Source organism: Geotrypetes seraphini, chromosome 13 (assembly GCF_902459505.1).
Source record: "Geotrypetes seraphini chromosome 13, aGeoSer1.1, whole genome shotgun sequence".
NCBI classification, from domain to species: domain Eukaryota; kingdom Metazoa; phylum Chordata; class Amphibia; order Gymnophiona; family Dermophiidae; genus Geotrypetes; species Geotrypetes seraphini.
In genome coordinates, this window is record NC_047096.1 from 70,926,162 (window position 1) to 70,952,158 (window position 25,997).

General features: G+C 43.4%; 1 protein-coding gene across 2 annotated transcripts in view; it reads left to right on the top strand.

The window, feature by feature from the left end:
* The window catches only part of PSMD11 (proteasome 26S subunit, non-ATPase 11), a 73,347-nt gene extending 47,368 nt beyond the window's left edge, over window positions 1-25,979 (top strand). For both annotated transcript variants that reach the window (XM_033918222.1, XM_033918221.1), the window contains exons 6-14: window positions 674-868; window positions 1,009-1,153; window positions 1,497-1,557; window positions 2,293-2,355; window positions 2,683-2,808; window positions 3,345-3,380; window positions 10,479-10,530; window positions 13,589-13,731; window positions 25,267-25,979. In XM_033918222.1, the coding sequence (XP_033774113.1) occupies window positions 674-868; window positions 1,009-1,153; window positions 1,497-1,557; window positions 2,293-2,355; window positions 2,683-2,808; window positions 3,345-3,380; window positions 10,479-10,530; window positions 13,589-13,731 (821 nt within the window). In that variant the 3' untranslated portion in view covers window positions 25,267-25,979. The remainder of the gene's footprint in view (window positions 1-673; window positions 869-1,008; window positions 1,154-1,496; window positions 1,558-2,292; window positions 2,356-2,682; window positions 2,809-3,344; window positions 3,381-10,478; window positions 10,531-13,588; window positions 13,732-25,266) is intronic.
* Window positions 25,980-25,997: the final 18 nt, after the last annotated feature.

Genomic DNA, 25,997 nt, shown 5'->3' on the forward strand with positions numbered 1-25,997 from the left:
GCACCCTTGGTCCAACAGTGGTCTCTCTCTCTATCCCTGGCATCCTTGGTCCAACAGTGCTCTCTCTCTCTCTCTTCATCCCTTGTACCCTTGGTCCAACAGTGGTCTCTCTCCATTCCTTGCACCCTTGGTCCAACAGCTCTCTTCCTCTCTCTCTCTCCCCCTCTTCCTCAAAGAAGAATTTCTATGAACATCATGAAATAGCTGCCTGAAAGAAGGAACAGACAGCAAATGTTGATGTGAAGAATGAAAGGTTCTCTAAGGATAATATTGAACTAAAAAACTAAGGGATCCTTTTATTAACATGCACTAAATGCTAAGTCATTCATTATAGTCTATAGGCGCCTTAGCATTTAGCGCACCTTAATAAAAGGACCCCTAAATAAGAAGGCAGGAAGACCACTAGACAAAATCTGGAAAGAAAGAGTATTTTAAATGGAACTTGATAGGATATAGGAAGAATATGTTCTACTTTTAAAAGAGGTGTAAGGCACAACAAAGGAGTTGTGAGGATGATGAGATGTCAATAATTCAGCCACGGGTGTAAAGTTCAAAGTTCACTTTATTGATAATAGTACTGCGAGAACTCGAAGACTCTACACTGACAGTCTCCCAGATCCTTGAGGAGAAGGAGTTTTGTCCTCAGGGTTCTGACCTTGCTGTTCTTTGCTAGGCTCCCAGCTGCTACGGGAGTTGAAGAAAATGGATGACAAGGCCCTGCTGGTAGAAGTGCAGCTGCTAGAAAGCAAGACGTACCACGCCCTGAGCAACCTGCCAAAAGCAAGGGCGGCCTTAACTTCAGCACGCACTACAGCCAACGCCATTTACTGCCCACCTAAATTGCAGGCAGCTCTGGACATGCAGTCAGGTAGGGCTATGCCTCTACAACCTACACCATATACTGGACTCCTGGTTCTTGGGCTCTAAGAGGTCAGGTTCAATTCTGTTCCTGTCCTGAATTCTTAGTTTGACAGCCTTTTCATTTTTCTATGGATTATTTTTTAACAGGTATTATTCACGCAGCAGAGGAAAAAGACTGGAAGACAGCCTATTCGTACTTCTATGAGGCATTTGAGGGCTACGATTCCATTGACAGCCCGAAAGCCATCACTGCTTTGAAATACATGTTACTGTGCAAGATCGTGCTGAACAAGTAGGTGGGACACAGTGTTTCTGATAAGGGTTGATGTTCCTCAGTGCAAGGACAGCTGCACTAGGAGAGCAGGCAAGAAATTAGACCTATTGAAGCAAATAGGAAGTTTCTCAAATGCCTTCCTAATTTAGCCCTCAGAATTAGTCTAGCTGTTGTCTTGGCAACAATCAGAATCTGCTTTGTGGGCCTTTCAAAAAACAAGAAAGTCAAAATGGTATGTAGATTGTATTGAAAAGTATGGCAGTGTACATTGCAAAACCAGTCAGGGTTGGTAAGGAGAGTGGGTGGTAACAGAGAATTTATTGAAAGATGAATGAGTTGATTTTCCTTCCTTTTCTCTCAGCCCCGAAGATGTGCAGGCATTGGTGAGTGGCAAACTCGCCCTTCGGTATGCTGGAAGACAGGTAGGAAATAGCTTTCAGCCTTTGTCTGCTGATTCTATTACTCCTTTAGTGCCCCCTATTGAATGCAACACTTTAACTGCACATAAGAAAGTCCCTTCCCTATAGAGCTTATAAACCAAAACAAGTTCTGCAACCAGCATTGCTGTTCATGTTGGCAGATTGTATTATGGAGGTATATTAAATCCTCTTTGGGTGAAAGCAGTTTTTAATTGTGGATGCTTCCATATTTTGTTTATGTGCAAGGTGGTGAGACACAGAGGATTATAAAATCCTTCCAAGTGTGCTGAGTATAGAAGGGTGTAGCTGCTATTGGATAAAAGGCAAATTGTTCTGGTAAAACCCTAGCTGTGATTCTGAGAAACATACATACAAGAGAGATCTGGCAGATTCAAAACTTGTATCACATATGGAAATACCAATCTGAAGCTGCTGCATAGTAGATCACAAAGATCTAAAAGCACAAAGAAAGTGTACATTTGTGGGAGAGCATGAGGCTCTACCCCATGGTTCTGGTTTCAGATCTTGAATTTGAGTTGCTATCGGTTCCATCTGTCTCCTGCTCCAAATCCTTTTGTTCACATCTTCCTGTTTGTCGGCACAGTCCAGGCTCAGATATTGGAACCCATCCCTATTTTGTACCATGTACTAGGAGGGCAGCTCCTCGCCATGAAGCTCATCAGATATGTACTTTCTACAGAGCAACAGTAATGTAAGGTCACTCTTCTTTTCTTCCAGACAGAAGCGCTAAAATGTGTAGCACAGGCCAGCAAAAACCGATCCCTGGCGGACCTAGAAAAGGTGAATTACCTGTTTCCCAAATTTAGGAGGACTGAAAGGGAGTATGGTTGGGCACCTCCCTTTAAGAACATGTCTTGGAAGTTGGGAGCTTTACCAAAGGAGGTAGACTGAAATTCTGGCGGGTTAGGGAAAAAACCTGTGGTGCAGAAAAGGTAATTGCATTGTCAAAGTTGGGTTCTGTCTACCTCTATGAAACATGCTGTGAGATTCCAAAGCAGAATGGCCAGTGGGAATGGTCATTAGGAGGTGTTTGAAGGCCTGGAAACTTATTATGGATCAAAATTTGAAGTGGCTGGGCTTTCCCCTCTCCCTTTTCTCTTCTTCCAGGCACTGTCAGACTACAGAGCAGAGCTTCGAGATGATCCTATCATTAACACACATCTCGCAAAGCTGTATGACAATTTATTGGAACAAAATCTGATCCGAGTCATCGAGCCCTTCTCCAGAGTCCAGGTGAGAAATGGGCAGGGAGAAGGAGGTTGTTGGGTCCTACAGCTCTTTAAATGCTCATTAAATGCATGAGCCTTCTCTGACACATAGTCTCTTAATTTTTTTCTTTCCTAACACTTTACAGTTTTTTTCAGTGTTTTTTTAATCATTCATATAGGTATTTGGTTGTAACTTTGTCCATGAGAATAGCTTCTCTCCTCTCCATAATTGTAAACCTATCTTCATATTATATTCTATTTCTAAATGTTAGAAAAGATTTCTGTCTGATTTTTGTAAATGGGTTCTGGATGGTTTCTTCAATCTGTTACATCAGGCAGGATTATAGTTTGCCTTAAATGTAGAAATGTGGAGGTCTGTTTGGAGTTATAAAATAGTTGAATATTTTTCTCCCGAGTGAAAACACATTGAAATTGCAGAAGGCAGGGGTCAGGCAATGGCTACTTTGCTCCAGTGTAGACCACCGTAGGTGTGCATCAAAGGCTTCTCTTACAGTAAGCATGAAATGATTCTGACTGATACTTATATACTCTCCTTTTCAGATTGAGCACATATCCAGTCTCATCAAGCTATCCAAGGTAAGAGGGTGGAGTGTGGCATGGTACATAGGAGTCTTGCTGTGCCCATTGGTACTGTAATACCCCTGGAGCAAAGCAAAGAACAGAAAACAATCCTCACATTGAATGCTGTCTAACAGCAGAAGTAGAGATGGATAGATGCTTCCACTCTGGATCATAGGGCTTGAAATCAATGTTTTTGTCCCCTGCTAGACCAGTATATTTATTATCCCAAGACAAGCAGGCAGCATATTCTCACATATGGGTGACGTCATCCATGGAGCCCCGATGCGGACAGCTTCACAAGCAGGCTTGCCTGAAGAACTTTTAGAAAGTTTGTGACTGTCGCACCGAGCATGAGCGAGTGCATTCCCACCCGACGTAGGATGTGCGTCTCTTCAGCATCTCCTCAATTCTAGTTTTCAGTTCTGTGCAAGCGTCGAACTAGTTCGTTTTTTTCAATTTGCCTTCTTTGCCGCGTTTTTCGTTTATTTTTTTTTCTTTGAGAGACATAGTGTTATTGCATCAAAAAAAAAATTTTTTTGCCGTTCCGCGGCTGAAACTCGTGGACTTAGATTTGGCTGCAGCCATCTTTAGTTCGATGTCCTGTCCACTCAAAGAATTTTACTACAGGACCCGTTCCACGGCTGAAACTCGCGGACTTAGATTTGGCTGCGACCGTCTTTACTTCGATGTCCCGTCTGATCACAGGATTCAAGAAGTATACACAGTGTCAGTGTGCCATCTCCATCACCGGTTCCCATGTGGTGTATTCAGTGTCTGGGACCAGACTACTGTACAGAATCATGCTCTCGCTGTGCTACACTTCAGAAGAAGTCTCTAAAGAAGCGTCAGGTGCAGCAAGAGAAAATATTCGGAGGCATGTATCTAACCTCGGACAAGCCGTCCACCTCGGCTTCAAGTAAATCTGCCTCGATGATAAAAGCCTCGACTCCGACCTTGGCCTCGACTAAGCTATCCTCGATGGCTAAGTCTTTGACCTCCGTCCAAGTCGATGTCACCTCATTCAGGTATGCTACCTAAGAAGCCACCAGTCCTTCAAGCAGAGTATCTGACCATTCAGGCAGACAGCCAAGCCCTGCCGGTCACGCAGACCCTCTGCACATTGTGCTTCCAGGTCGAGAGACCCTTCTTCATCAAGGTCTTTCTCGCTGGAATGTACTACAGCACCAAACATACCAGCTCAATTGGGGTGCCTGTTTTTCAGGACATGCTGGAAGCTCTCCTGCAAAAAGAGTTTGGTAATATGCTGGCCAAGTTAACTCCAACCTCGTCTCTGTTGCCTGCAGTCCAGCCTGAGCACTCATCTACAGGGCCGGATTAATGAATAGGCCCAGTAAGCACGTGCCTAGGGCCCAAAATAGTCAGGGGGGCCCGCTGAAGGACGATATACCATACCATACCATTTTTTTTTTCATATGGCAACAGGCCCCCACCCAAAAACAAGCCCCCCTCCCCCCGGAATCGACGGACAGCAAGCAGCCAACCGTCGGCATCAACGGCAATGCGGCCAACGCAGCTCCAAGAAAGTCCCGCGATGATTGTGTCTGCCGGTCCATCCCCCTCTGACGTTACTTACTTCTTCCAGCAGATGCAGTCATCGCAGGATCTTCATGAAGCTAAGCCAGCCGTGTTAACGTTTATGCCAGGGGGAGGTGACGTTGCCATCCATCGATGCCGGGGGGCGGTGTTGTTGTCATCGTCTATGCCGGGTGGGGGCCCATTGCCAGGGGGTGCGTTGGCGTTGCTGTGTGGAAAGGGTGGTGGAGGGAGAGAAAGGGGGCAGATGCTGATGGAATTGGTGTTCAGGGAAAGGAGGAAAACAAGGGGGAAGGATACTGGATGGATTTAGGTTGGAGGGAAAGAAAGGGGCATATGCTGTTGGAAGTGGGGGGAAGAGAGAGGAGAGAGTGAAATGCCAGACCATGGGGGTGAAGGGAAAGATGGAAGGGGAGGCATACAGTTTCTGGAAGTGGTATAGGACAGGGTAGTTGGGAAGAGAAACGGAGAGATGATGGACCCTGGGGTGGTGGGGAAGGAGGGAAAGATGCTGGATGAAAGGGTAGTTGAGAAAAGGACAGATGGTGGATCTGGGGATGGTGGGGTCCATTGCTGCAGCTGCGGATATGGACACGAAAAAAAGGAAAGATGCCATACCTCCGAGGGAGGGAAGGGGAGGACAGAGATGGAAGATGGATGGTTAGCATGGAGAAATAAAACGACAAATGGACAGGAGACCCTGGCAAGCGAGTTGTCAGAAGACAACCAGAGCCTGGGACCAACAAAAGGTAGAAAAAATAATTTTATTTTCTGTTTTGTGATTACAATATTTATTTTGTTTACACCACAGAGCTAGTGTGGGGTTGGAGATGTTGTACCCCTATATTCTGCTAAGCCTAAACCTTAGTAGGTTAGGGGTCCTTTTATTAAGGTGCACATTTAGCGTGCGCAAAATCGGTAAGCGTACCTTAATAAAAGGACCCCTAAATATCTTAATTAAAAATTCGGTCCACGACTTAGCCTTATTTTTCAGATTTAGGCTCCATATGTGATTGAATTTGACACACCTGATGTAGAGTGAGGCAGTTAGGCGATGTAAACTTGGTTATTAATATAGACTTATATTTCAGATAGTATTTCTGCTTTACAGTATATTTGAATTTTTATATACGTATTGAAAGGGTTCAGAGTTAATGTCCTGGGTAAGTAGGTGGGAAGGGATGGAAGGGGGATTTGTTCAGAGATGTTTGGGGGTTTGCATAGAAGAAAAACTGTGCACTGGTATGCTAATCTTTGTTTTGAATTTTAAAAAAAGAAATATAAGTGGAAATAAAGAAGTAAAAAGAAAACAGATAAATAGGGGCCCTCAAAGAATTAATCCTGCTCTGCTCGTCTACTGTGCAAGGAGTCCAGTCCTTGAGAGTGTCTCAGCTTCGATCTTCATCGAGTCATTCTTCATATCATAGATCCCGGTCACTGAGGTCTCGGATGCCAACTCTACTGCACCGTCAGTCATCGAAGTATACATCGAGGAAAGTCTCTATGTCACCTCATCAGACTCGAGGCTCTTCTGAGCATCGTCAATCGAGACAGAAACAACAGGATTTTTCATGTTCTATTTCTTTGAGGTGCAGATAGTCCTCGCCAAAACATCGTTCTTCGAGGCGCTCATCCTCTCGAGGCCATCGGGTCTCACCACCTCGTTCACCATTACATCAAGGTTCTTCGAGGCTCAACTTCTCTTCTGGTGGGTAGATGCACACTTGGAGGTTCTCTCAGCTGCACACATGGCAGGAGTGGGAAATATTGAAGCTGATTTCCTCAGTTGGCAGACTCTTGACCAGGGGAAATAGTCTCTGTCTCCACAGGCATTCAGTGCTGTAGTTCGGTGGTGGGGGCCTCCACAGATGGATCTCATGACCTCGTCAGTGAGCACCAAGATGCCTCGTTTTTACAGCGAAGGATCCAAGCTCAGAAGCGAGGGGTTGGACGCTTTAGTCCAACTGTGGCTGGAGAACAAGCTCTTGTCTTGTCATTCACAGAATTGCAATCCATCCCGGTCTAGTGGCGCCCATTTGGCCTTGCAGACAATGATATGTGGACCTAGTTCATCTCCAGAGGACAATGGCCTTAGACTTCTGGTTCAAGTGGATCATCTCACTCAGGGACTGGTCTCTCTTGAGAATCCAGAACACTTTGGGTTTATAGCATGGCTCTTGAGCAGGCGGCCCTGACAAGCAAGGGTTATTTGGATGTGGTAGTTACCATGTTACTCAGAGCAAAGAACCGTCCATGGTGGCAGCCTATACTAAGGCCTGGAAGTCCTTTTAATGCTGGTGTGTGACAAAGGATGTGGAGCCCTGGCGCGCTCTGATTTCAGAATTTCTGGACTTTTTCAGGAGAGATTTCAGAAGGGGCTCTCGGTAGGTTTTCTGAAAGTGTAGGTAGCATATATTTTCTGTTTCCAAGCTTGAGGGAATTGAGGCGCCTTGGCCTTTCACCCAGATGTTGCCCAGTTCATTAAAGGAGCTCTGCAGTTGCGGCCTCTGGTGCATTTCCCTTTCTGTTCCTGGAGCCTTAACATTATGTCAGAGATACGCCTATGCACCCCCCCCCCCCCCCCGGAAGATCCCTGCTCACAGAAACTGCCCACAAACGATCCTACAGCCACTTCATTCCACACCTTTGGAACCAACTCCCCCCCCCCAACTTAGACAACAGAACTCATTACTAACTTTCAGGAAATCGGTAAAGACCCTCCTCTTCAACTAAAGATCTCCTCTGTCTTCTCCCCCCCTTACGCCCCCCCTCCACCCTCCTATCTCCTCCCCAAAACTCCAATATAACCCTCTCTTACTCTCTCCACCAACAAATTGTACCTAAACGCATATAACTTTCCTTAAACTAAACTACTGTATTTCCCCCTTCTCTCTTTCTGCTATACTCTCCCTGTATTTAATTCTCTCCAAAATCTATAAATCCAATCACTAAACCTGTTGTATTACTTATATGTCTATTTACTCTCCACTGTGTATGTTCATTTGTAGACCGTTCTGAGCTACTGGGAGGACGGGATAGAAATCCAAATAAATAAATATGTCTCGGTACTGCACCATATGAACCCTTAGAGGAGGATTCCCTCTTGGATCTTACAGTCAAGACTGTGGTAATTACATTGGCAAGATGGGTCTCCGAGTTACAAGCTCTTTAAAGGGAGCCATACCTTAGGTTCATGGAAGCAGGGCTGTCCTTATGCATGGTCCCGTCTTTCTTGCCAAAGGTAGTTTCTGCCTTCCACGTCAATCAGGAAGCCCGTTTGCCTGCTTTTCGTCCTACAAGATCTAAAAAAAGGATGACGCATTGCTTCTGCTGGATGTCAAGTGAGTGCTTCTTTGGTACCTCGAAGTTACCAACAAATTTTGCCTTTTGTTTTCATAAGTCATGCGATGAAAGAGACCAGTGTCTAAAGCTTCAGTTTCCAGATCAATTAAAATGGCCATTTCCTCTGCTTATGTGGGCTGTGGTAAACAACTGCCGATCACATTGAAAGCACACTCCACTAGAGGAGTTGCTGCCTCATGGGCTGAGACTAGGGTTGTCTCGCCTGAGGAGATTTGTAGATTATATGAACAAGATTAATGAGTGGATGCAGAGCAAAGAGTTTACATTGAATTTAGGAAAAACGGAAATTATGATTATTAGAGGATGAGATGAAAACCTTTGGCCTAGAGAGATCCACCTGTGTGACCATGCGATAAAGATTAGCGAAAAGATTAGGGTACTTGATGTGCTGCTGGATGCAAAATTGTCATTTAAATCACAGATATCAAAAGTAGTGCGGCTTGCTTATTTTGCCATGCGGAAATTATCCCAGTTGAAGAACGTGTTAACTAACTGGAACTTCAGACAGGTGTTACAAACGATGGTATTATCTCAGATTATTGTAATGGTATATATTTACGCATACCCTCCATCCGCATTAAGGCATTATAAACGGGCCAGAACTCAACAGCTCAGATGTTGGTGGGAATGTCTCACTACAAACACATATCTCCTATCTTAAAGAAACTGCACTAGTTACCGATACACTTTCAAATTCAGTTTAAAATTTTGAAAATTGTCCTGGGCATTTATGGTACTTTGCCTGACTATCTGACAAAATGCCTGCTGTTGTACAAACCATCCAGAGCACTGAGGTCTGAGAACCGTTTGTTACTTGATACAGGCACAATAAACAGGTACGTTACATTGAGATCTCTGCCTTCATTTGCTGTTGTCTGCTATGTGGATTTTAAGATTGTGTGTTTTCAGAGATTGTGTATGTTAATTTGTGAACCGCTTTGGTCAAAAGCGGAATATAAATGTTTTAAATAAACAAATATGGTCTAACCTTCATACCTTCACCAGGTTCTATAGGGTGGACATAGCAGCTGGGAAGGACGCTGCTTTCAGGGTCTCCATCTTAAAGATAAGTGCAGTGGGCCCACTCTAGACTCTGGGGACTGCTTTGATTCGTCCCTAGTATTCAGGATCACTAGACACATTACACTAGAAAGAAAGATTAGGTTCTTACCTTGGTAATCTTTCTTGTAAATGTATCTAGTGGTCCTGAAGCCCCGCCCTGTGTATGGGCTTTGCCTGCCTTCTGCCTTAGGATCAGTCTGAATTTGAAGAATTTCTGTCCCTCTGAGGATCTGAGAGAAAAAAAAAAGATGATTGCGTATCATTATTTCATCATGACTATACACTGGTTTAAGGCTCTGCTTGTCAGCAGTGCATGCAAGTATAAGTTCTATACATAGTTGTTGGCTGTTATAATGTTTTTTTCCTATGATTGTTATAGAGCAGAACAAAATAGTGGTGTCGGAAATCTTTCCCTGTTTTCCTCCTTCCTGTTATGACTTATTACAGTGCTACTTGATTTCTTTTGTACAAACTGAGGGGATAGAAACAGCTCCCTGGGAAGGAGTAAGGGTTGGAAAACATGAGTGATAGTTTTCTGCAAGCAACTTGCTGGTTGGGATACAAGACCCTAGTGTTCAGGACTATTAGACACATCTAAAAGAAAGATTACCAGAGTTTTAGCAATTTTAAATACTGTATTTCACAAATACTTTCAGAAGAGCTACTGTAGCAGTTTGGTTCCAATGTTTTTAGTTAACTTTTTTTTAAAAAAAATTTATCATAGTCTGTAGAGTTCTATGTATTTACGGTTTCAACATTATGTAATATGGCCCTCTGTTTATAAAGGTTGCCCTCCCCTGCTCTTATCTTTACTGGCAAACATACAACATGATTTTTATGATGACCACTCAGTTTACTGGTTCTGGTTCTATTGTATTAATCACTGTTCTATAAAAACAGTCTAATGCTGAAGTTCAAAACTGATTCTGATTTTTCATATATGAAGCCTCATTTTCCTTAACAAGACTGATTCTGGAATGGCCAAGATTAGTGGAAGTTTGCACTGATAATAAAACCAGCTGCCAACCATACATAAGCCATGAGCTATATATATTGTTATGGAGTAATATAATTTGTCACTTTACTCAAACACAGCCTGCAGTAAGATTGACTCTGTTCCTTTTCACGTTTTAGTCTGATGTGGAGCGTAAACTGTCACAGATGATCCTGGACAAGAAGTTTCACGGTGAGCTTATTTTGTGTATAAAACAGTAATGGTTGTCCTGTAATAGTAATTTTATTTTTGGTGTGTGCCACTTGGGCGGCGGGGGTGGGGGAGTAGAGATAATTGTGAGGAATCTGTTAAAATGTTGGCCATCAGGGTCATGTCTTCCCCACACACACACACCTCCCCCCCCAATTTCCAAAGATTGAGCTTTTGACCCCTAGGATAGACAAGAGGCAGGTAAAGGAAGATGACAAGAATAGTAACATAGTAAATGACAGCAGATAAGGACCTGATTGGTCCATCCAATCTGCCCAGTAGTTACCCTTTCATGGACCGTGGAAGTACAGTCCTGAGGTTGAGGCTACTGGAGTTGCTGTCGAATATCACTCCATCCTATCTGAACCCTCTCATCATTTTTGGGATACAGACTGTAAAAGTCTGCCCTGCACCATCTTTGACTTCCCGTCAAAGCCCTCCCCAGCCAATTATAAACCAAATTGCCATATATCGGGGCACAGATCGTGAAGGTTCTTCCATTTATATCATTCTTTTTCTAATTAGAGATCCACTGTGTTCATTTTGTGCTTTTTTGAATTCAGTCAGTTTTCCTCTCCACCACTCTCTCGGGTGGGGGGAGGGGGACCATTCCACGCATCAACTACCCTTTTCATAAAAATTAATTTCTTAACATTACAGTGTTCCCCTGCGAATTCGCGGTCTGCTCTGACCACCTCTTCCTGAAGTTGGGCTACACCAATCAGGAACTGCGTGTCAAAGCAGCTCCTGATTGGTGTAGCCCAACTTTACTACAGGAAGAGGCGGTTGTAGCAGACCGCAAGTGATTTTCTTCACCAGCTGACGCTCCAGCTGCCCTCTCCTGCCTCCCCTGCCTTTTGACAGGTGAAAAACTGCATTTGCGGTTCCTGGAATGGAACCCCCGTGAATTTCAGGGGAGTACTGTACTCCTAAGTATACCACTCTGCAGCCTCATTTATGCCTTCTAGTTTTACCATTTTCCCTTCTCTGGAAAAGATTTGGTTCTGTATTAATACATTTCAAGTATTTGAATGTCCGTATCATATTACTCCTATCCCACTTCTCCTCTAGAGTTTTCAGGAAACAGTAGCTTGCTTGGAAATTTATTAGGAAAGAATGAAACTATTCAAGGTGATTAATGAAAGCACATTCAGGAAGCTGTGATTCATGTCTCACAAGTGCTGCATTTAAGGCATTTCATTTTTTTATTTATTTTTATTGAGATATGATGACTATGTGGTTAACACAATGAATAGACTATATTAGAAGGGAAAAAACAATAGGAAATAAGGGAAGGCCTCAGAAAAAAGAATTTTGAGAAGGACTTTGAAAGAACGAAGGGAGCCAGCTTGTCTAAGAGGGGAGGTGGGGGAATAATTATACCATTTTGGACCGAGATAACTGAACATTGTTTCTTGAGAAATCGTAAGATGAAGAGCAGAGAGATATGGGAGGCATAAGAGATTATCATGGGTAGAACGGAGAGTGCAGGAGGGAGAATAAAGAATGAGGAGTTTGTTGGTACAGGTTGGAGCTGAAGATAACTGGCCTTGGAATATGAGAACCAGGATTGTGAACTTAATTTGAAAGGAGACAGGGAGCCAGTGTTCTCTAAAGAGCAAGGAAGTGACCCTATCAAAACGGTGGATGCGATGTAAGAGCTTAATGACAGTAGATTGAACTAGCTGCAACCTTTTTACCGAGTATAAAGGAAGGCCTGTATTAAGTGAATTACAGTAGTCCAGATGTGAAATAACCAGTGCCGGTAGAAGAGTGAAGAGACTGATGGGAGAGAGAGGCATGAACTGAACAGACCTGATGAAGAGTGAAAAAGGAGTCAATTTGAGGTGCAAAAGTGAGCTTACTTTTAACTTAGGTAGTCTCCATAGGATAATAGCCTTATTATACTAATATAGATAATACAGTTTTGTAAGCTTGAACCTTTTGCTAGAGAGAGTTTCTGGCAGGTAGAGCAGAGTCTGGCTTAGTCTCCATTTTCTCCCGCCCACCCCAAGCTTATTTCTTTACTTATAGACTTAATTTATTGTCAGTTATTATAATTAGGACAATAGGAGAATTCTTTATATTTCATTATCTGCAAATAATCAAACACTAAATAAGCATACAATATAACCCTAAGACAAACACTAAATAAAGCATATAATATAATCCTAAAGCTCTATACTAGTCTAATATATTCCTAGTAGCTTAATAAGGTTTAATTAATCAGCTCAATAATAAGATGCAAACAGTAGTCCAGTAAGAGGGGTGCTATCCAGTCTTTTGCACTGGGTATCACATGTATGATTTTCTCCTAGCTCTCAGAGAACGAGTATGTTCCCTTGAGGCTAGAGTAGCAGACTTGGAAGAGCTCAGGGAGACAGAGAAGTACATAGAAGAGACCTACAGAGATGTTGTAGAGAAGTCCCACCTCCAATCTGGTAGCCCCTATGCTGCCTTGGAGGAGAGCATCACCCTGGTGAAGTAGGAAATAATCTTGTAGCTAGGACCTGCCCAGCATGGGATGCAATATCCTTTCGCACTGAGGATGTGTCTCCAGGAGGGAAGGGTTAGGACAGCTGTTGTAGTAGGTGATTTGATCATTAGGGATATAGATAGCTGAGTGGCTGGTGGGTGTGAGGATCGCCTGGTCACTTGCCTGCCGTGGAAGTGCTAGTGAAGGCCTGGTGATAGGTACCTGGTTTTTAGTGTGCATGCACATCTTTCCATTGCTGAGAATTATAGATGTACAAGTTGCATGGCATTAGAAAATTGGTCATATTTATCCTATGCATTGAAGTGTGTATTTGAAGCAACAAGCTTAGAACTGTAATGTGTAACAGATGAAAATCTACAAGAATATGTAACTGCACGCAGACATCAGTCTGCCCACCCAATAGCATTTATTCACCAATACATTAACATATCCTAATTAAATGCAAATATATAAACCAAGCCCTCGATAGGATGTAAGATTCTACCCTGGCTATAAGCAACAGAGATTTTAAACTGAAAGAATTCTTCCTTTTGCTGTTCACAGGGATCCTGGACCAGGGGGAGGGAGTCTTGATTATTTTTGATGAACCACCAGTAGATAAAACTTATGAAGCTGCTCTTGAGACGATTCAGAATATGAGTAAAGTAGTGGATTCATTGTATAACAAGGCCAAGAAGCTAACATAGGTGAGTAAAGCCCAGTACTGCTTTCTGCACCGGTTGAGAGGCCCTTCTAAACTTAGCAAACTGATTGGAGAACACCACACCCTACATAAAACATCTTTCCTGATTTAAAAAGTTAACTGGCAGTAGTTACTTATTTAAACCACCTGCTTCTATGGAGTGGAGGGAGCCTCCTGATGTGTGCCTATGTTCCCCAGGCTGGTCAGCAGCAGCCCACCTTACCCCTGAGCAGGAGAAACCTGGAAGTTCTCCATGGGCTGACTTGAACATGTCCCAGTTTGAACTGATAGATATTAACATTTCATGAGTAATTTTATAAGGGACTTCAGCACGTAAGCACTTTGTCCTTAAGTAGGTGTTAATACAGTTGCCTGGGTGTGTATGCACTAAAGGTTAATGCTTAGAAACAGCATCTACTTTACATGACAAGTACGGGCATTTTCAGGAGTGGGACTGGCACTTAAAATACTCTTATCTATTCTTATTGGCATATATACCTGCCTCCGAGCAGGGGTAACTTTTTATAAAGGTACTTTCTTATTGTCCAACTAGACCAGTCCACAACAATGTGTTATATCCCCCCCAAACAGCAGATGGAGGTGGAGAAAAATAATTTACATCAGTGGTCTTCGCTAATTTTTAAGTGAGAGCCTTTTTGGGTCCAAATGGGCTGAAGAAGAGCCAACAAATGTCTTGCTACTTAGGGCCATGACAATGACATTCATTCCTACCAGAACACCTAACCTTGGTCACACATTCAGAACACATATGCAAATACAGGACCACAAACTAAAATGACTAATATACACAAACAAAACTCTTAAGATTCCAAATTCCACACACAGTACGACACCAGAGAAAGAGAGAAATGCATTTCTTTCTGAATAGTATAAAATTTAGACAGCAGATATAAATTCTCAAAACTTACAGATTTCAATCACTAAATTGAAAATAAAATCATAGAAACATGATGGCAGATAAAGGCCAAATGGCCCATTCAGTCTGCCCATCTAAGTTTCCAAGTTTAATCAGCATTTGATATACCACATTAGAAAAACATGTATGCGGTTTACGTACATACATAAATCTACAGCATCTACTATCTCTTCCTCTCCCTAAGAGATCTTATGTGCCTGTCCCATGTTTTCTTAAATTCAGACACCACCTCTACTGGGAGACTATTTCACGCATCTACCACTCTTTCTGTAAAAAAAAGTATTTCCTTAGATTACTCCTAAGCCTATCATTCCTATGCCCTCTCATTCTGGTGCTTACTTTCAAATGAAAGAGACTCTCCTCCTTCACTTTCTGTCCTATATCCATCTTTGAAAAAATGGAAAAAAACTGACTAATAAGAAACTTGTCTCAAGAGAGTGATCCGATGTTTATGTGGTACGCTCAGAGATCGCTAATGAAGGTTTGCATGAAAATTCCAACCGATGGACACTACCTTCCACGCCGTCTGTTAGAATTTATGTGCAAACCTTCATAAGCGATATGACCAGGAATCACGGACATTTGAGAATTTGTCAAACCTTCACTTGGGATTGAGAATTATGCAAATCTCTAATTGGGTCTCCTGAAGCAGATGTCGAAACGGGGCCACGTTGGGACCCCATAGAACATTTTTCAAAAGATAAGTGAAGTCTAACTAGTATTCCTGTGATTTTCTATATGCAAGCCAACTTATTCAAAAATTATTAAAAATTGTACAAAATTAAGGAGAGTTCATCTAATATAATATAATAAAACGGTAAGCCGCGCATGCGCATTTCCTAAGCGTGGATCCGTTTTCCGTGAGCTGTAGCTAGGAAGTGCGCATACGCGGCTCACCCCCTGCCTTCTCCATTGTCTCCCGGCTCCAGCGGCGTCACAGTTTTCAAAGAGCTGAACGATTGTTTCAACGCGGAACCACCAGCCTTTAAAGCTCCTGGCGCTGACTCCCGACGGTGGAGGAGAGGCAAGGTAGAAGATGATTTCTGCCGCCGCCCCCCCCCCTTCCCTTACCGTGGCCCCGACTGACGATTTCAGCAGCGTGTCCAGCAGTCTTCACACGCTGCTTCGGGCCCTTCTACTACCCTGATTTTTTTCCGGACGTGCCAGAGTAAATCAGGCCAGTAGAAGGACCCGAAGCAGCGTGTGAAGACTGCTGGACACGCTGCTTGAATCGCCATGTGTACTCGGACCTGCGGGAAGGGAAAGGAAGGGGGGGCCGCCAGCAAAGGACTCGGGCCCGCGTTTGTAGTCGCGACTGTGGGAAGGGAAAGGGGGTAGTGGAAACAATAATGCTGCTGCACAGGGAACTGGTATGGGGGGAGGGAAATGGAGGGGGAGGGAATGCTGCTTTGGACACACAGACAAAGGGAGGAAGGGAGACAGAAAGACAAGAAGAAAGACACAGTGGCAGGTGCACAGGGAACTGGTATGGGGGGAGGGAAATGGAGGGGGAGGGAATGCTGCTTTGGACAGACAGAGGAAGGAAGGGAGACAGAAAGACAAGAAGAAAGACACAGGAGCAGGGAGATAAACAGAAAGACAAACAGACAAAGGGGGCCAGGGACAGAGACAGACAGAAAGAAAGACAGCGGGAGTCGCGTAAGGAGAGGTGTGGGATGCCGCAGAGGGAACTTTTCCAATGGGTGCAACTGGGCGGCTGTCGGGAACCTCTGATCAGGGGCAGAGCAAGGTAACTGTATCATAGGGATAAGAAGGAGGAGGGGGGGAGATAAAGGAAGGGACGCCTACTGCTGGACAGGGGGAGAAGGAAAGAGGTGTTGATGGACAGGGGGTGGGTGAAGAAAAAGGAACGGAGGCCTAATGTTGGACAGGGGGAGAAGGAAGGTGCTGCTGGACAGGGGGGAGGTAAAACAAAGGGAGAAGGGCTGCTGCTGCATAAGGAGAGCTGTGAAGGGGTGGTGGTGGACACAGGGGAGGTAAAAGGAAGGGAGAATGGACAGGGGGAGCAGTCAAGGGGTGGTGATGGACAGCCAAGGAAAAAGAAAGACAGAAAGAAAGAAAGCGGCTAAGGAGAGAGAGAGAGAAAAAGAAATAAAGAGAGACACACACACATAAATTCTAGCACCCGTTAATGTAACGGGCTATAAGACTAGTATAACTATATATTAAAAAAAGTTAAGAAAACAAATTGTATCAATTTAAAGTCTCAGAGAGTGTCCTTGAGTATGAAGTTCTCAATGACTGGAAGGTAAACTCTCATCGGGAGAGGGGGTAACCTCCCCCTCTTTTGGAGTTTCATATCTCTGCACGTACCACATAAACATCGAATCACTCTCTTGAGACAAGTTTCTTATTACAGTCAGTTTTTTTCCTTTTTTTTTCAAATATCTTCACTGACTTTCAGTATTGAATATACGTTCCCTGATTATTTTGGAAACGGAGCTATATCCATCTTTGGCATTAAATCTTAACATTCAATTTTCTATCATGTCTCCTCTCTCTCATCTTTCCTCCAGAATATACATATTGAGATTTTTAAGTCTGTCCCCCATATGCCTTATGACGAAGACCACCAACCATTTTAGCAGCCTTCCTCTGGACTAACTCCATTCTGTTTATATCTTTTTGAAGGTGCAGTCTCCAGAACTGTACACAATTTTCTAAATGAAGTCTCACCCGAGTCTTACACAGGGGCATCAATACCTTCTTTTTCCTACTGCCTATACCTCTCCCTGTGCATCCCTAGCATCCTTCTAGCTTTCATGTTCGCCTTTTCAACTTGTTTGGTCACCTTAAGATAATCACATACTATCACACCCGTCTCGTCCTCTTTCATGCACAAAAGTTCTTCACCCACTAAACTATAACCCTCTGCATTTTTGCAGCCCAAATGCATGACCTTGCATTACTCAGCATTAAATTTTAGCTGCCAAATTTCAGTCCATTCTTCAAGCTTCGCTAGGTCCTTCTTCAATGTTATTCACACCATCTGTGGTGTCTTCTCTGTTGCAGATTTTGGTATAATCCACAAAGAGGCAAATCTTACCTGACAGTAATTCAACAATATCACTTACAAAAATGTTAAAAAGAACAGACCCAAGAACCGAACCTTGAGGCGCACTACTGGTATCATCCCTTTCCTCAGAGCAGTCTCCATAGACCACTACCTTCTGTCGCTTTCCACTCAACCAGTTCCTGACCCAGTCTGTCACTTTGGAGCTCATCCCGAGGGCAGTGTGGATCGCTATCAAAGGCTTTGCTAAAATCTAAATCTACCACATTTAGTGCTATCCAATTATCTGGTCACCCAGTCAAAGAAATTGATTACTATTCTCTATTTTAAAAGCATTTCCATTCATTTACTTACCACAGAAGTCAGACTTAAAAGACCTGTAGTTCTCTACTTCTTCCTTACTTCCACTCAGCTGCACAGACCTTGAATCTCCAGCACTGAAGCCTGGCTGCTGGATTTGCCCTGCTTGTTGACATAACATAACATTGTGCTTGTTGACCGCTTAACCATCAGCTCAACATGGTTTACAAAAGGTTACTAATGAAAATCATAATAAGCGGGATGAAGAAGTTAGTTGATAGGTTTTCAGTTGAGATCTGAAGTCTTTATGAGAGTGAGCTGCAAGCAGCAAAGCTCAAAACTCCTTATCATGCCTGGGATGCCAAAATGTGATTTAGAAATTTTATGCTTTTACAACCCTGAATTGAAGGAGAATTAAATAAGGAATGGGTTCTTCTATTGTGTCTGTAAGAAGCCAAGGAAAATCTGTTAACCAAGTGATGAGGGGTTGTGGCTTAAAGAACCTTCTAACAAAAGCAGCTCAACTTGAACAACACACGAGCCTCTACAGGCAGCCAGTGCAACTCACAGTAAAAAGGTGTGACATGATCATACTTCTTCAAACCATAAATCATTCTGACCGCTGTGTTCTGTACTAATGCAAGTCTTGCAGTTCTTTCTTAGTAATTGTCAAATATATGATATTATAATAATCAAGAAGACTTAGTAAGAGATTGAACCAATAGTCTAAAAGCAGAGAATTCAAAATATGATCTAATAGTTTGTAGTTTCCAAAGAGTAAAATAGCTTTTGCGCAATACAGAGAACACGCAGAGATTTCCTTTCCCTGAATGATGGGAAAGCTGCCTTGCACCAACAGGTCGCAGAAAGACTTAACATGTTCTTTTCATCGGTATTTACAAACGAAGACACAACCAACATACCGGAACCTGAACAAATCTTCAAGGGAAATCATGCACAAAAGTTAACATCCATGGAAGTGAGCCTTGATGAGGTGCGCAGGCAGATAGAAAAACTAAAAACTGACAAATCGCCGGGTCCGGATGGAATCCATCCAAGGGTTCTGAAGGAACTAAAGGAGGAAATAGCAGAACTACTGCAGCAAATTTGCAACCTATCTCTGAAAACAGGTGTGATTCCGGAGGATTGGAAGATAGCCAACGTAACGCCCATCTTTAAAAAGGGATCAAGAGGGGACCCGGGAAACTACAGACCGGTGAGTCTGACCTCGGTTCCGGGGAAAATGGCGGAAGCACTGATAAAAGAAAACATCGATAAACATTTTGAAAGAAATGAACTTCTGAAAACCAGCCAACATGGTTTCTGCAGGGGAAGATCGTGCCTGACTAACTTACTGCACTTCTTCGAAGGAATTAACAAACAAATGGACAGAGGAGACCCCATAGACATCATATACCTAGATTTCCAGAAAGCCTTTGACAAGGTGCCTCATGAACGTCTACTCCGGAAACTGAAGAACCATGGGGTGGACGGAGACGTGCATAGATGGATCAGAAACTGGTTAGAAGGTAGGAAACAGAGGGTAGGGGTGAAGGGCCACTACTCAGACTGGAGAAAGGTCACGAGTGGTGTTCCGCAGGGCTCGGTGCTCGGGCCGCTGCTTTTTAACATATTCATAAATGATCTAGAAACAGGGACGAAGTGTGAGATAATAAAATTTGCGGACGACACCAAACTATTTAGTAGAGCTCGGACAAAGGAGGACTGCGAAGAATTGCAAAGAGACTTGGACAAACTAGGGGAATGGGCAGAGAGATGGCAGATGAAATTCAATGTTGGGAAGTGTAAAGTATTGCATGTGGGAAGCAAAAACTCGAGGTATAATTATGTGATGGGAGGGAAGTTTTTGAATGAGAGTGCACAAGAAAGGGACTTGGGGGTGATGGTGGACATGACAATGAAGCCGACAGCACAGTGCGCAGCTGCCGCTAAGAGAGCGAATAGAATGCTAGGTATAATCAAGAAAGGTATTACAACCAGAACGAAAGAAGTTATCCTGCCGCTGTATCGGGCAATGGTGCGTCCACATCTTGAGTACTGCGTCCAGTATTGGTCACCGTACCTTAAAAAGGATATGGCATTGCTCGAGAGAGTTCAGAGGAGAGCAACACGACTGATTAAGGGGATGGAAAACCTTTCATATGCTGAGAGATTGGAAAAACTGGGACTCTTTTCCCTAGAAAAGAGAAGATTAAGAGGGGATATGATAGAGACTTACAAGATCATGAAGGGCATAGAGAGAGTAGAGAGGGACAGATTCTTCAAACTTTCAGAAAATAAAAAAACGAGGGCATTCGGAAAAGTTGAAAGGAGGCAAATTCAAAACTAATGCTAGGAAGTTCTTCTTTACACAACGTGTGGTGGACACCTGGAATACAATTCCAGAGGAAGTTATAGGGCAGAGTACAGTACTGGGGTTTAAGAAAGGTTTGGACAAATTCCTGCTGGGAAAGGGGATAGAGGGGTATAGATAGAAATTTACTGCACAGGTCCTGGACCTGTTGGGCCGCCGCGTGAGCGGACTGCTGGGCGCGATGGACCTCGGGTCTGACCCAGCGGAGGCATTTCTTATGTTCTTATGTTCTTAGATGATGGATCAGGAGGCATTCACTGACTTAAGTTCCCTTCAGTGTATTGGTTTGTCAATATCACCCCCTCCCCCCAAAATCTCTGATGCTTGCATTGATAGTGGGCTGGACAAGGAGACCCTCTGAAGGAGAAGAGGTAAATGATCCCATTTGCCCAGTTCTTGATAGAGGACAAGAAGGGAGGCACGCTTCAAAATCTTGAGACTCCAGCAGGCCAACAGTGCCCACTGTAGGGATGCATGAGGGCCTGCACCCAAGGGTACCAACTTCTAGGTGGCTGCCATCAGCTGAAAATAGCTGCCAGCAGCTGAAGGTAATCCTACCCTCTGGGAGCAGCTTGGGTGCAAAATTCCCACTTCCACAACTGAAGCTTGGTGACCATCTCTGGAGTCAAGCAAACATGCCTGAGATTTGTAAAAAAAAAAATTTTAAAGTGCACTCCAGGTACTCTTAACTTGTGCATTGGCTCATTATGGCTATTTGCATAGTTGGCCACCCAACTAAAGCTCTCCCAAAAACTGAACATGGTTGGTGCGCCCCCCCAAATTCTTCTTGTCGGTCTTCACAATCGAGGACACATCCTATGTAACAGAACCCGAAGAGATCATAAGTGGAGATCGAGAAGAAAAACTGGCGCATATAGAGATAATTTATCAAAAAGTATACAAGCTGAATATCCAAAACATCAAAAAAATAACCAACAAATATTTAGAATAAAGCTGCTAATAGTGGAAGGTTCCGTATTGGAGCAACGGATATTTAATTCCACTGCTGTGGGAGATGAATGGAAGATAAGTGCAAGTTTTTACAGTTTTTTGCTGTTTTTTGCAGTTTAATTGGTGTATTTTAAACTGTATCTTTATGAATCTTTTCCATGGAGTTTTTTGACCTGGGATGTGTTTTGTATGGCAGTTTATAACTGAACATATAGTTTCTTCGTTGTTTCCTTGAAACACTGAGGTCTTTTTCTCCATGTTAGTTACTTGCCTTTCAGCCTGTTACCTTCTGCATATAGAGATAAGCCATGAGGATGTCCTCCAGGAGATAGATAGACTGAAAAACGACAAATTGCCGGGCCCGGACGGAATCCATCCAAGGGTTCTAAAAGAGCTAAGAAACGAAATAGCGGAAACACTCCGACAAATTTGTGACCTATCCTTGAAAACTGGGAAGATCCCAGAGGACTGGAAACTAGCTAACGTCACACCTATTTTTAAAAAGGGATCAAGGGGTGACCCCGGGAACTACAGGCCGGTAAGCTTGACTTCAGTTCCGGGCAAGATGATGGAAGCACTGATAAAGGACAGCATCTGTGAGCACATAGAAACAAACGGACAACTGAAAGCGAGCCAACATGGCTTCTGCAAGGGAAGGTCGTGCCAAACAAACTTACTGCACTTCTTTGAAGGAATAAGCAGCCAGATGGACAAAGGGAACCCATAGACATCATTTACCTCGACTTCCAAAAAGCCTTTGACAAGGTACCCCATGAGTGACTACTTAGGAAGCTGCGTAACCACGGGGTGAAAGGGGACATATACAGATGGATTAAACACTGGTTGGCAGGCAGAAAACAAAGGGTTGGGGTGAAGGGCCAATACTCGGACTGGCGGAGGGTCACGAGCGGTGTTCCGCAGGGGTCGGTGCTCGGACCACTGCTGTTCAATGTATTTATAAACGACCTGGAAATGGGGATGAAGAGTGAAGTTATAAAATTTGTGGATGACACCAAACTCTGTAGCAGAGTTAGAACCGCTGAGGAATGCGAAGACCTACAAAGGGACCTAAACAAACTGGAAGAGTGGGCAAATAAATGGCAAATGCGATTTAATATAGAGAAATGCAAGGTCATGCATATAGGGAAAAAGAACCCGATGTTCAGCTACAAAATGGGGGCATCGGTGCTAGGGGAAAGCAACCTTAAAAAGGACTTGGGTGTGCTAGTGGATACAACAATGAAATCAACGGCACAATGTGCAGCAGCCTCAAATAAAGCAAATAGAATGTTGGGTATTATTAAGAAGGGTATCACAACCAGGATGAAGGAAGTCATCATGCCGCTGTATCGGGCGATGGTGCGCCCGCACCTGGAGTACTGTGTCCAGTATTGGTCGCTGTACCTCAAGAAGGACATGGCGATGCTTGAGAGGGTCCAGAGAAGAGCGACGAAAATGATAAAAGGTATGGAAAACCTTCCATACGAAGACAGGTTAGAAAGGCTGGGGTTCTTCTCCCTGGAAAAGCGGAGACTCAGGAGACATATAGTGACTTTCAAGATCATGAAAGGCATCGAGAAGGTAGACAGGGACAGATTCTTCAGACTATTGGGGACCACAAGTACAAGGGGGCACTCGGAGAAGCTGAAAGGGGACAGGTTTAGAACCAGTGCTAGGAAATTCTTTTTCACTCAGAGGGTGGTGGACACCTGGAATGCACTGCCGGAGGTTGTGATAGGACAGAGTACACTACGGGGTTTTAAAGAAGGATTGGATAAATTCCTGAAAGATAGGGGGATTGAGGGATACAGATAGAGGTATAAATGGGATATAGAGAGAGTATAGATAGGGATTTAAGGGGGGTTTAAGGGTTCAGACAAAGATCACCGTACAGGTCATGGGCCTGATGGGCTGTGGCGGGTGCAGACTGCTGGGCACGATGGACCTCTGGTCTGACCCAGCAGAGGCAACTTCTTATGTTCTCCCAACATCTTCCTCTAATTTGGCCCAGGTCAACCAGTTGTCCAGATGATACATCCTTGTGAAGGAAGGCAGCAACTGCCATCATGATTTCAGAATAGGTCTTTGAAAGCATCTGCCCAGCCTGAAGAACCATAGGAACTGCCTATTGTCTGGATGAATAAAATTGTGAAAATAGGCTGCCATGTCCAAGAAGGAAAGCAATGCTCCCAAGTGGACTGACACAGTCACGAGGTTGGGGGGGGGGTGTCCATATGAAACCAGGTAACCAGTAAGGCAACATTGAGCTCCTTGAGGCCCCTGTTTTATGGCCCCTAGAATATAAATGGTAAAGCAGCTTTTAAAGCTTTAGTTGCACAATGGATCAAGACAACCATTAAAGCTGCCTACATTTTGACAATAAAATCATTCTGGTCAGCCTCCAGGCTCACTTGACTTAGCCCAGAGTGCCTTCTGGGCAGAGTACAGGGCTGTTTTCCCTGAAGAACATAAGTTAGGCAGCGACATGTCCGTCCTTCATTCTATTATGAGCAATAAGCATTATAAATTGCTTCTGTGGGTTAGAGGTAAAAAGTGCTTTTGAGAGAGTGGTTGTGCAGTGGCCATTTTCTTCCACCCAGATATATGAGCTTGGGTACATCCCACTGGTGTGAACTGGTCTAACTGGTAGGTAAGGTCTAAGGTAGGTAAAATTTAGTCTTGTTAATAACCTTTCTTTGAGTTCTGCTAAACAAGTCTACCATCCCACCCGGAAGATTTGGGTTTGGAGTACCCACGGATTATTTGAGATCTAGTTCTTTCAGAGCTCCACTACAGTTTTAGTTGGTTAATGTTGTTTCTGTTTTGGACCCCACAGTATCAGGATGATCACAATTTTATTATAGGAATGACTCTTGATTGTAGTAAATACAGAACAAATCTCAAAATGTGAATGGTGGTCTAGGATGTGGAAGAAGACCCAATACATATTGTTTCGGCAATTGGTGCCTTCCTCAGGAGTCCAGTTGATCCTTTATTAAATCAATAAAATCTGGGTATGTTTATATCTTCTGATATATTCTGATACTACAGTGTTTTGTAGTTTTTTTGATGTTTGTTGTAGGTAATTTGGCTCCTCTTTGTTTGGTGTTTATTCTGTTTTGGGTAGAGATTTGAGGACCTTATGGGATGATCTTCTTTTAAGAGCTTTGTTAGATGTATGTATACTAACTAGCTCTAGGCTGCACCTGCTGTTATACTGATAATGTCACTAGAAAATTTTTTCTCTGTCTCCATCTGCTGGTTGGGGGATATAACCCACTGGTGTGGACTGGTCCTGCAGGACTTGAGGAAAGGACATTTTAACAGGTAAGAATAAATTTCACCATAGGGTGCATACATTGGTATACAGTGGTTAGTGCAGAGGCCTGAGAACCTGGTGGACTAGGTTTGATTGTCACTGCAGTTCCTTTTTACTCTTTATAATTCACAAAATTCATTATTATTCCCGTCCCTGCAAGAAACAATCCCATGCCATTCTTTAGTGTTTATCTCAACCTCAGTCCTTCTACACCAGCATTCTTCAATGCAAGGCTTTTGAGGGTCAATGGTTGTGCCCATTCATACTCTGATTCTTCCCTCTCTCCTTAAAGAATGACATGGAGATGGTTTCCCACAGTTATCATTGGGGACGGGAATGGTGATTAATTTTGTCACCATGTCATTCTCTACCCTCCATCACCCCAAGTACCTGTATATAATATGCAAACTGCTTTGATTGTAACCACAGAAAGACCATATATCAAGTCCCTTCCTTAGCTTTATAAAATAAGCACAACATATGTGTCTTTAGTGCCTATAATTGTGTTCTATAATTACCCTAAATATTTTACACCTCCGAGTAAAATAATTATTTTCCCTTTCTAGCCCCTGATATGGTTAATAGTTTTCTAATTCCCTCTTCTTTCCTGTCTTCTCTTTGCAGAGCTGGGATTGATCGCTATCGTCTGGAGTGTGCGTGGGGCAGGAGAGTGAAAGCTTTGGGAGAACTCTAGATTTTTTTCTTTGTTCTACTTTCACTCAAGAAAGTTTTTAAAAATTCCTCAGATGACACGTCTGTGTCACGCGATGTGTGTTCCAATTTCCATATAAACTTTTACTAGCCTCAACTTGGTATTAGGGAGATACTGGTTCAAAAAAAAGTAACAAAATCCCCCTCACCCATTTACTTCCTAAACCATCTGCTTCCTGTAGGGTGACCAGAGGCTGAATCTCAACAGGCTTTTGGTGCTGGTAAAATATTCCACCTAGAAGGAAACAGATGATGAACCAATAGCAGTTGTCAAGGCACCACCCTATAATCTGTTTGTACTAATTCTGAGGCCATCTTTCCTTTGCCAGGACTCAGTAAAAAAGCCTTATTCACCGTGCCTCCCCTCTCTCCACTACTACTTAAAAATAAAAGCAGGGCTGTACTGAACCCTTGTTGGCCCTCCCTGCTAAATTTCATCCTACACCTTGCAAAATCAAGCAAGACTGGACCATGGAGGTGGAAGTAGAGCTTCCTGTGTTCCAACATGGAGTTGGTGAAATTTATTACTACAATTTGGACAGCATAAACTCTTTTGTTGTGGTGATTCAAACATTCTTCTTTTTTCCCCTTCCCTTTCTTAATAAATTTCTACTTTCTTAAACAGATTCCGTTGTATCAAACCA